We start from the raw sequence: 12,132 nt of genomic DNA on the forward strand, positions 1-12,132 counted from the left end.
GAGGTAGCTGGCTACTCAACACCAGAAGCATGGCCAGGGCACTGGGGAATCACTCCCTGTGGAGCAGAGAGCCTGACGTGGGGCTCGATCTCAGGACCCCGGGCCCATGACCTGAGCTGAAGGCTTTAAACCACTGAGTCACCCAGGTGCCCCCTGGTTTAAATTTAAATAGCCGAATGTCGTGGTGGCTTGGCTGGCTAAGTCTGTAGGGCATGCAGCTCTTGATCTCAGGGTTGTAAGTTCAAGCCCCACATTGGGTGTAGAGGTGTAGAGATTACTTAAAAACAAAATCTTTATTAAAATAAAATAAATAGCCACATGTGGCTTGTAGCTGTCGTACTGGCCAGCACAGATTGAGAATTCTGGGTGAAGAGTATTTCATTCTAATAGAGAAGCAGCAGCACGCACAAGCTAGGTTTTTAGTTATTTCCACTTAATAGTAGGGGTCAGAGTGCAGGGTATGCATGTTTCTGGAACAAGAATTTTGCCCTTTTAACTAGGTCTGGATTAAGTTAATATATAAAAAAAGGTTTCCCACTTATTTTTATATTCTCAGGGTCTAGGATTGCCCATGTCAGCCAGCAGGTCCCGAATAATGTCAGGGGGACTGGGGGGGGGGGGAGAAGTGGTCATGAACTCTAGGTTCCAAAGGAAGGTAGTAAAATGGGGGTGTGGTAACGCAGGTTGAGGACAAGCACTTTCAACAGGGTGGACAGGGAGGTGACATGGTTTCAGAATAAGTGACACTGGAGCAAGACTTGAATGATGATGGTAAGGAGACATCCATGGGGACACCAGGGCAAAAACTGCCTCAGGTGGAGGGAACGGTAAGTGCAAAGGGCCTGAGAAGGAAGGCACTGGGTGCATCGGGGACACCTCGAGGTTGCCGGTGGGCTGGTCCAGCGTGAACAAGGGACAGAGTCATTGAGGATGAGGTCAGACAGCTGGGTAGGAGTCAGAGCAGGCAAAGCTAAGACGTATGGATTATATAAGTTATCTGGATTTATGACGACAAGGGGCTGCTCTGGGCATCCAGCCCGTGTGATGGTTTAGGGTTGAGGTTGCTGGCCAGTGGTTCCCATCCTTAACCCCATCCCCATCTCCGCTGGCCAAAGAACACGGCTCCCCCGGGAGGCCCAGGTGTGAGAAGATTCCCGACAGGTGTCTGGAGGCACCTGGGAACTGGCAGCTCACCCAGCCTCACACGCCAGGGACCACGGAGCCATCAAGCAAATCCAAATGCCACAAGCCCTTCCAGGATCACAATTATCATATTAAAAACCAACCGACCCTCTCAGAGGATGGCATGAAGGCGCAGGACAGAGCATCTGTGCTGTGAGCCATTAGGGGTCCCTGACAGATGTGCTCTTTTCCCCCTCCCCCCTCCCAGCTGCAGATGAAGACCCGTCCTTTTCTTCTGCCCAGACAAGGATTGATGAGGATTCGGAAGAGCACTCAGACAGGCAAGGAAAGGCTGTGAACCTTTTCCAAGCCTGTAATTTATCTTGAGGAAACTATTCACATCACTTTTTACAGGTTGGATTATGCTCTGACCTGGCACATTAATCTCGCCGAATAAAATAATAATAATCAGAGAAAGGGAGCTGGACAGTTGCCAGGGAGGCATTAATAATTGTCGCCCACCCTCCGGTGGCACAGGGAAAGGGTGTCGGGTCCCATCCCCGCCCCCTCGCCCCCAGAAGTGCCTGTCTGAAGAAGGAAGTGAAGGAGCCTCGGTCTGAACTTGGAATTGTGTGTAGATGGTGTATGGGGACCCCTCTCCTTAATCAGCTCGGAGCAATTTCCCAAACCACCCCAGGGAGCGTCCCCAGAAGGGAATATGGAATATGGCTGAGTAACTCAGAGCAGGGGGTTCTGCAGCTAAACTCCCCGAGTTTAAATTAAATCCCTGCTCAGCCACCTACAAGCTGTGTGGCCTGGGGCTATACCCCCTTAACCTCTCCCTTTGCTCCTTCTCTCCTCTGGAAAACATGGATAAAATCGACCTGTTGGAGTGTAAAATGGTATAGCTGCTGTGGAAAACAGCTCGGCAGTTCCTCAAAAAGTCAAAGAATGATCCCATGACCCATACAACAGAATATGATTTAGCCGTAAGAAGGAATGAGGTCCCGACACCTGCTACAAAATGGCAGAGCCCTGAAGACATTATGCATAGCGAAGGAAGCCAGGCACGGGGTCAGACAAGAGATGATTCCACTTATATGAAATGTCCAGAACAGGTAAATCCACAGAGATGGGAAGCAGATTAGTAGTAGCCGCCAGAGGCTAGGGGTGCGTGTGAGGGACTGACCATGAGTGAGGTGGAGAAGGCTCCATTTCGGGTGACAAGAAGGAACCAGACAGAGGTTGACAGGTGCACATAATTGTGAATATATTGAATTGTAGACTTGACAATGATTATCAGTTAACTTCATAGTCTGTAAATAGGACTTTGGTAAAAAAAAAAAACAACCCACAAGAACAGCAGCACTTGCCTGGTAAGACAGATGTTGGAAGGACATGAATGTCTGGCCCATTCAGAGGGCTGACTCCACGTGAGCTCGTCCTACTGCCAGGGGTTAACTGTGAGGTTTGTGATCTTTGGTATGTGATTTCCCCCAGTTTCTGCTCCGTGACAAGAGATCAACATCTATCATCCCAGGATTAAGACTGAATGGGACAATGTCTTCTGTAGACTATGAAGTCCACGAGTATGGGGATTTTTGTCTCCTTTGTTCACTGATCTAACCCCAGTGCCTAGAACGGTGCCTGAAACACAGTTGGCATTCAGGCAGTATTTCCTGAATGACTGATATCACCTAACACAAAGCCTAGCTCCTGGCAAGTGTTCAGTGATGCCGGGCCACATTTATTATCATTAGTTTGGCTTCCAGGTTTCTTTGAGGCTCCCTATATGGTCCTTTCCAGCATGTAGAAGTACTACTTTGCCTTGTGGATTTCTGTGTCTTCATTAGAGTTCTTTGGATAGTTACCAAGTACAAGAGATTTGAGCTGAGCTGGAAAAGGAATTTAAGCTCTCACTGCTGGTATAAGAGGAGGTGGTAAGATTTAGTATAGCTGGCTAGACTATCAACTTATTCACTGAACCGTTCATCTACCCACCTGTCCATCAGTCCATCCATCCATCCAAATATCCACTCATTCATCCAAATATCCATCCATCCATCCATCCATCCACCCACCCATCCATCCGTCCATCCATCCACCCACCCATCCACCCGTCCGTCCATCCATTCATCCATCCATCCATCCATCCATCCACCCACCCGTCCGTCCATCCATCCATCCATCCATCCATCCATCCATCCATCCATCCATCCATCCTCACCCACCCATCCAGCCATCTAATTCATCCATTTATGGATATATCTATTAACCCATACACCTACCCCATACACATATAATAAATGCTTCTGAGCACATATCAGATGCTGGCGACCCATTGACAAACAAGCTAGATGCATTCATTTCTGCTGTCACAGAGGTGACAATCAAGCAGAGAAGGTGAACAATTAAGCCAGCAATCATAGTCAGGGTGGTGAGTGCTAGGAGGAATATAGGGTGCTCTGGGAGTCCTCCTCAGGGGTGCTGTCCCTAGCCTGAAAGGCAGGGAAGGTTTCTAAGAGGCTGTGATCCAAGGAGCAGGAATCAAATGACAACATGAAGCAGGGGACTGGTCTTTGAGGCAGAAGGACCAGCAGGTGCAGTGGGTAGGAGACTGGGCACCACATAACCCCCTTTGGAAACTTTCCAATCAGTTATGGCTCAGTGCCTCGGGCTTCTTATCTAGAAAACAGGGTAAGGAGAGCATTGGCCACATGTTGGTACTAGTGGGCGTGTATACAGACAGGAAAGAAGTAGAGTCTGGCTGATACATAGAGAACAGGGTGAGGCGCGGGGGGGGGGGGAGGGAGAACCAAGTGTAAGGAGAAGGCAGGTGGACAGGTAGGTGGGGCCAGCGGTGGAGAGCTGCAAAGCCTTGCCTGCCTCCTCTCCAGGCAATCACCAACCAGCCCCTTGTTTCATCCCATATCTATTAAGACTCTTTATCTTTGCAGTCTCTCAAGCGAGGTTTTGTTAACATCTCAATTTTCCACAGGATGCAGTGTGTTCAGGGACATAAAATGACTCACCCAAACCCCCATGGCTAGAATGCGATAGGGTCAGGAGAGGCCCAGGAGCTCTGGCCTGTGGTCCATTCAGTGCCCAGCAGGTGATCTCCTGCAGTGGCCACAGCCTTGGGACTTAGAAGATAAGGATTTTTACTCTGATTCTTAAAACTGACTGGTTGGGCATCTCATACCTCATTCAGTCTCAGGAGAGTCAGTGAAGAAATGTCGAAAGACCCCTGTTCCCTAGAACCTGTGGATGTGACCTTATCTGGAAGGGGGGGCTGGTCTTTGAAGAAATTATTAATATTCTTGGCATGAGGAGAACATCCTGTATTATCCAGGACCCTAAATGTAATCACCTGTATCCTTATAAGAGACAGGGAGAGGAACACTTCATACACAGAGAAGGCCACGTGGCCACGGAGGCAGAGACTAGAATGATGAGGCCACAAGCCTAAAACACCGGCAGCTACCAGAAGCTGGAAAAGGCAAGGAATGGATCCTCCCCTACCATCTGGAAGAAGTGCGGCCCTACTGACAACCTTGATTCCAGCCCAGTGACACTAACTTTGGACTTCTGGCCTCTGGAACTAGGAGAAAATGAATTTCTGTACTTTAAAGGAACCGGACACACAGTGATTTGTTATAGCAGCTACAGGACCCTGACACTGACTTTTCCATCTAGAAAGAGGCAGTAATGAATTCCCTCTCAGAGGGCTGATGAGTGCCTGAAGGGAGTCAGGACATGGCAAAGAATCTAGCAAGAACCAGACTGCACTGTGGTAAGTAACCATTAACCACCTGTTTTCCTTACCCTTCTCCCACATCCACTTTGAGGTACAGCATGGGCCATGAAGCTGGGAGGCCCTGGGTGGGAAACCCGGCTCCAGCACAAAGTGGTAACAGCTGTGGGACCCGAGAAGCCATCTGTCCCCTCAACCTCCCATCTCCTATCCATCAAGGCAAGTAATGGTAACCCACCTAAAAGGAAGAGCAAGGGGCCACATAAGGTAATTCATCCATGAAGGGCTCTTAGCACAGAAGTTTCAGGTACACAGTTGGTGCTCAATAATTGTGAGATATTATTATTATTCCAGGCAGTCGATGCTGAGCTAGCTTCTTCATGTGGCTGGGTTTATGTCTCTTGCCCTCAGTGGACACTGAAAAGTTTTCCCATCTTATTTCTGTCTGGAGATAATCAACCAAAGGCATGGGGCAGGGACTGCGTGAGACTCGTTTCTCCGCCATGTCGCTCACCCATCTGTTTACAGAGCCCTACTCTCTGGGCACCGCCATGCTAGGTCTTACAGACAAACCGGGGGGATAAAACAGATGTTCTGTATATGGGAAGATGGAAGTGAACTTAATAATCACAGAAACAGGTAATCCCAAAATGTCACAGTGCTATGAAGGAGAAGGTTCAGGAATCTAGAAGGGACTTTTGAGTGGAGGCCCCAAGGACAAGCAGTTAGGGCCACCCTCCGACCATAGCAGCCCAGGCTGGGGAGGAGCTCGGACTGAAGCCAGTGTAGAAGCAGCAGCAGCCCCTCCTCCTAAAGTGTGTAATTTGAGAAGCTTGTTACCCCCACCCCTGTGAAAGCACCACCACAGCCAAGACAGTGAACATATCTCTCAGCCCCAGAAATTGCAAGACCTGATCTGCTTTCTGTCACCTTCCATTTCCTAGACTAGGCACACTTTTTTTGGAGTATGGTTTCTTCCACTTAGCATAACTGGTGACTATTTTAAGATTCGTTTATGATGTTTGTATCAATTCAGTTGACCCTTGAATGATATCGGCATCAGGAGCACTGGCTTCTGTGCCATCAAAAATCTGCATAGAACTTCTGATGCCCTGAAAACTTTACTAAAAGCCTACTGTTGGCCAGACGGTTTACCAGTAACATAAAGCCGATTAACACATATTTTGTATGCTGTACGTATTTTACAACACAGTAAGCCAGAGAAAAGAAAATGTTAAGACAATCATGGGGGGGGGGCCGCGCTGGGTGGCTCAGTCGGTTAAGTATCTGCCTTCGGCTCAGGTCATGATCCCAGGGTTCTGGGATGGAGCCCCGCCTAGAGCTCTCTGCTCAGCAGGGAGCCTGCTACTCGCCTGCTTATGCATTCCCCCTCTTTCTGTCAAATAAATAAAATATTAAAAAAATTAAAAAGAAAATCATAAGAGAAAATACGTTAACAATCCTGTACTGTATTCATCAGAAAAACTTCATGTGTAAGTGGATTCTTGTAGCTCAAGACCGTGTCATTCAAGGGTCAACTGTAGTTCATCCCTTTACATGGCTGAGTTGTATTTTGTGGCATGCAGACACCAAAATTTGTTTCTCTGTTCACCTATTCATGGAAATTTGGGTGATTTCCGGTTTATGGATATTACAAATAAAGCTGTATGAACATTCACACAAAAGTCTTCAGAAGGACGTGAGCTATCACTCCTCCTGGGTGGCTGTCTCTGGGTGGGAGGGCTGAATCCTACAGCAGCTGGATCTTTCACCTTTTAAAAAGCTGCCAAACTGGCTTCCAAAGCGGATGGTACCACTTTCCCTCCCACGGGAAGTGGATGAGTTCCGGTTCTCCCACAGCTCTGCCCACACGTGGTATGTGGTGTGGTCTGGCCTTTCCACCTTGGCCACCATCACCCAGGTGCTTGGCACCTCACTGTGGTTTTCATTCCTAAAGACTGATGAAGCCAAGCATTTTTTCAGGTACCTATTTGCTACTGGTAGATCTTTGGTGAAGGGGGTTTAATTCTTTTGGCTGTTTATTAATTGAAAAAGAGTTTAATACATCTACTCTTTATAAAGGGGTGGTCAGGGTTTAGGGAAGGCACCCAGGGGTAGAGAAACTTCCACAGGCAGGGAGTTATTATCCCCCTAGGTTGGAAGGGGTGAGAAGAGGGTGTAATTATTAGCCCCCGACAGAAAGCTGTCTGCGGAGGGCTGCCCATGGTGGGAACTGTGTGTTCAGAGCTGTTTCCCATGTCTGTGAAAGGGAATGGTAGAAATGACAGTACTTACTCCATGGGGTGGTGCAGACTCAATGAGCTTACGTGTATAAAACACTTAGAACAGCAATGACCAGAAAGATGTCCCCATCCTGATCCCCTAAAGCTGTGAATGTTCCCTTCCCCAGCAAAGAGGACTTAGCAGTTGTGCCTAAGTTAAAGATCTTAGGATGGGGAGATTACCCTGGATTCTCTGGGTATTCTCAGTGTGTGTAGTGTATCTGGAGGGGCCAGAGGAAGACATCCAGCACAATTATTATCTCCATTTTACCGACAGGGAAACTGAGCCACGAGAGGCTAAGTAATCCACCCGAGGTCACGTAGCTGAGAAGGGTTATAGCTGGGCCTGAATGCTGACGTGCCCGATGCTAAAGTTCACGTGTCTAACCATCGGGCCACGCTGCTTCCCACTGTCAAGTCCCTGCTGCCGACCTGGTACTCGGCGTGAGCTTGGGGGGCAGAGGGCAATGGTGATGATGGTTTAGGAAGGGCAAGTGGGGAGGCATCTCAGGACTTGCTGAGACTTGTCTGTTGTTGCTCTTCTTTCTTCTCCAGGTCTCTTTTTTTGTCTTTACGCCATTTTAGATTCCCTGGTCCTGCCTCTGGGCATCAGACCTGTGACTTCATCTAAGGCAACCACCCTAGCCTAGATTTTGGTTCACTTGAATAAACCATGCGGTGGGTAATGAAGGTGAGATGTTGGTGGGGGGAGGCAAAATCAGACTCAGACTGCCCTGGTGTGAAATAAGAAGAAATATCTCTACTGGTCTCCACCTCCGGTTGCTGACAATGAGCTCCTAAATCCCTTGGAATTTCCTGGAGTATCTTTGGTCCTGGTAGGCTTCTAGAGTGGGGCTGGTCACCAGAAAAACCACACCGTGGTAGAAGTTTAGGACTTTCAGCCCTACCTCCCTTTTTACAGAGATAGGAGAGGGCTGGAAATGTAAAGATCGATCACGCCTATGTGATACGGCCTCCATAAACATCCCAGTCGTGCAGGGTTCTGAGAACTCTGGGGTTGGTGAACATGTCCACAAGCTGGGGGAGTGCTGTACCCCAGCTCCATGGGGACAGAAACGCCTGTGCCCAGGACCCTTCTGGACCTCACCTTATGTGCCTCATCTGGCTATTATTCCTCAGTATCCTTTATCATACCCTTTATGATACCATAAGCAGGTAAATGAAAGTAAGTGTTTCCCTGAGTTCTGTGAGCTATTCTAGGAAATGACTGAGCCTGAGGAGTGGGTCAGGGAACTCTGATTGATAACCAGTTAGTCAGAGCACAGGTGACAGTCTGGCCTGGCAGCTGGTACCTGAAGTGGGGTGGGGACAGTCTTGTGGGACTAAGCCCTTCATGTGTGGGATAGGATCCTATCTCCAGGCAGAGAGTGTCAGAACTGAGTTGAACTGTAGGACACGGAGCTGCGATCAGAGCATTGCCTGACGTGTGGGGACACCCACACATGTGGTGTCAGAAGTACTGAGTGTGTGAGAGAAGGGACATGGCAGTGTTTTTTTGATGCACTTGGCCAATGGCTTTGGGCTCTCAAGATGGACAGCCAGCTCCAACCTGCTCTCCTGCCAGCCAAGGCCTGTGATGAATTCTGGGCTTTCTGAAGTTGAAAAGATGGCTTCTTTTAGAGAGTGGAAAGTAGGAGTCTTCAGAAATTTTTGAGTGCATCTCCCTCTGCCCAGATTCCCTGCTTCGAGTCTTCTTACAGAGGCACTGGCGTTAATTAACCCTTAAAGATGATGTCTTTTCCCAACTCTGCCCAGTCCTCGTAATTGCAAGTTACCTACCACAACACCTGCCTGCAGGCCTTTCCTGCAGGCAAAGCACCCCTGCCACCACACCCCAGCCTGTGGTGTGGCAGGCATCCCTAACATGGAGTTTGTTTCTTCTGAGCCTCAGTACCCTTTAAAAAACAACACTCCTAAAGTCACAGAGTTGAAACCTAAGACAGCCATCCTTCCCTGGGAGAAGCAGGACCCAGGGCAGGTCAACATGCTTTCTTCCTTTCTCAGGTGACATTTAGATGAAAATCGCATGAAGGGCAGTTTTGAACAATGAAACTCAGAAGTGCCCTTGCAGGGACACCTGGGTAGCTCGGTTGGTTAAGCCTCTGCCTTCCTCTCAGGTCATGATCCCAGGGTCCTGAGATAGAGTCGCACATTGGGCTCCTTGCTCAGCAGGGAGCCTGCTTCTCCCTCTGCCTCTGCCTGCCTCTCTGCCTGCTGTGCGCGCACACGCACTTTCTCTCTCTGACAAATAATAAATAAAATCTTAACAAAAAAAAGAAGTGCCCTTGCCGAGTAGAGGATGGTGGTGACAACAAAGAATACACTTGGACTCAGGGAACAGTAAGGGGTGGGTGACAGGCTCTGTTTATTTCATATGGTGATATCAGCTCTGCCCACACCTGCTCTTAAGGTGCCCCAAGTCCCCCATATGATCGGCTTGACTGAGGCTACCTGTGGCCACAGCCAGTGCCTACCTTGGACTTGACGGCCAGGATGATCTTGGGCAGGGCCACGACGAGGCACTTGAGGGCGATGGTGACATACTTCAGCACAAAATCAGCAATGCCCACAATCCACAGCAGGTCGAAGAAGTCCAGCGTCTCCAGGTTGGGCTTCAGGAATATGAGGCTGGTGGAGGGGTGGGGGAGAAATGGCTCAGAGAGTCCAGATGCTCGCTTAGGATCCCTGGCCCTTGGCGGCTCCTTCTATCCATTCTGGGAGCCTTGTAAGTATCTGTAGACAGGGCCCTGAACTGGGAATCAGACATCTGTAGCCTGTTCCTGAATCTGCTACTAACTTGTTGTGCAACCTCGGGTGGGTGTCTTAACCTCTCTGAGCCTCCATTCCCCTAAGGGCTCTGCAGCGAGGTTGGCCAGGAGCCTCATTAGTTAAGGTGTCCTCCAATTTTGAGTCCACAACAGGCTTCACTAGAGGGAGGGAGGCAGGTAGGCTGGCCAGCACTATGCAGGGAGGAGAGCAACGGATGTGCAGACACTGTGTTAAGCTTTCTGCTCACGGTGTCTCATTGTCCTGCCTGGAGAGCTTGGAGAGGTGAAGTAAGTGGCCCAAGGTCACATGGCATGATAAGCTTATGGGCATTGATATCAGATAGTCCTGAATTTGAATCCAGTTTCCTCCATTTATTGGACCCTGGGTGAATAATGTTATCTCTGTAAGCCTCAGTGTTTTTCTCTGCAAAATGGGATTCATTCCCTCCTTCACACTGTTATTGGTGGGATTCGATGAGATAACAGACATACTACAGACCTGCCGCGGAGCAGTGAAAGGAACAGCAGCTCTACGAGGTAGGCACTGTTAACGACCCCATTAACAGTGAGGAAACGGAGGCACAGAAAGATAAAGTAACATACACAAGGTCCACAAATACTAAGGGACACAGGTGGATACGGACCTGGGTTGTCCTGGCTATAGTTAGCGCTTTCAATCTTTACCCCATAGCAGCGCTACTCAGAGTACATAAACCCAGTCTACCCAACTTACCCAGGGTAGTTAACCTCACACTCAGTTTTTGCACTTACCTTGTTAAACACAGACAACAAGCCATTCTCCAACTTCGACCACACTTCGAGTCACACACTCTCTACCGTCTCTGAGAGTGATGATATTATTCATAATAATAACATAACAGCTAGGATAGCTCGGCTGTTGACATCATTGCTGGCCGATCCTACAGACTTTACATGTCTTAACTCATTTCATTTTCCCAAAGACCCTACGAGGCAGGTGCTATGATTATTCCCATCTGAGCTCGAGAAACTAGAGCACCAAAAGGTATAGTCGCCCGCCCACAGCTCTTGGGCTGGAATGAAAGCCAGGATAGGAAGCAGCATCCAAACTGCACTGGTCCACTCACTTTTCCTCCTGCTGGATTTGAGGCTCTGAGCGAAGGCCACTCCAAGTCCTCTCTGTTCCCCGTAAAGCAAGGAACAGTGCACAGAGCCCAGCGAGGATGCTTTCTGAATGCTTCTGACCTATTCTGCTGGGCTGGCAGGAAATAGCACAAACTGGGCCCTCTTATTATATAAAATACAATATATAGAAGATATACATTATACACATCTCCCGATACCATCCATGTCCTTTCGCATTCTAGTCTTGTCTCTGGAGGACGCCTTGCTTCCAGGTTGGAGCGGTCATCCACGTCATAACTCAGGGAGAGGCTAGCAGCTCCGAGTGCCCTTTGTCTCGCTCCTGTCCTACCCTGGGACCCTGGGCTGATTGGCTCTGCTTCTCTATTACACTTCTGTGATGGCAGTACAATGAACATCTGCCTCCCACTTTCATTCACAGACACCAGCTGGTGTTAGACTCACCTGTCTGGGTTGTAGTTCACCATTTTAGGTTTTTTTTTTTCCCCTGTTTTTGCTTTTTAGAGAGCCAAAGTGTTTTTGCAGATTGATTGCTGAGTCCACTTCCTTCTTCGTTTTTTTTTTAAAGATCTCATTTATTTATTTGAGAGAGAGCACAACTTACGACACACACGCATGGCGGGGGAAAGGGCACAGAAGAAGAGAATCTTAAGCAGACTCCACACCTAGGGCAGAGCCCGACATGGGGCTTGATCCCAGGACCCCGAGATCACGATGTGAGCAGAAACAGAGTCAGATGCTTAACAAACTGCACCACCCAGGTGCCCAAGTCTATTTATTTTTAACATTCACTATTAACTTTAATGGACTTTAATTTATCATGAAAGAGTAGTATTAATTATGAGAGCGTTATGGTATATCCGGGTTTCAGTTTGCCCAGTACTCTTCCTGTATTATATCATTTGGCCTTCCAAATAATTAGCCTGTCAGGTGGATAAGGCAAGAATCACCTGGTCCCGGTTTCACAATGGGGAAACTGGCATAAGGATTTTCCATTATTTGCCAAAGGGCACAAAGCTGATAAGTGGAAGGATGCTGGTCATCAGATTTCAAATCCTAGGAA

At 48.5% G+C, this 12,132-nt stretch overlaps 1 protein-coding gene across 4 annotated transcripts in view; it reads right to left on the reverse strand.

Moving 5' to 3' along the window:
• RNFT2 (ring finger protein, transmembrane 2) overlaps positions 1-12,132 on the reverse strand; it is a 67,573-nt gene that overhangs the window by 43,219 nt on the left and 12,222 nt on the right. For all 4 annotated transcript variants that reach the window (XM_082699783.1, XM_082699782.1, XM_082699784.1 and 1 more), the window contains exon 7: positions 9,654-9,807. In XM_082699783.1, the coding sequence (XP_082555909.1) occupies positions 9,654-9,807 (154 nt within the window). The remainder of the gene's footprint in view (positions 1-9,653; positions 9,808-12,132) is intronic.

The sequence above is a fragment of the Mustela nivalis genome, assembly GCF_964662115.1.
Source record: "Mustela nivalis genome assembly, chromosome: 14".
NCBI classification, from domain to species: domain Eukaryota; kingdom Metazoa; phylum Chordata; class Mammalia; order Carnivora; family Mustelidae; genus Mustela; species Mustela nivalis.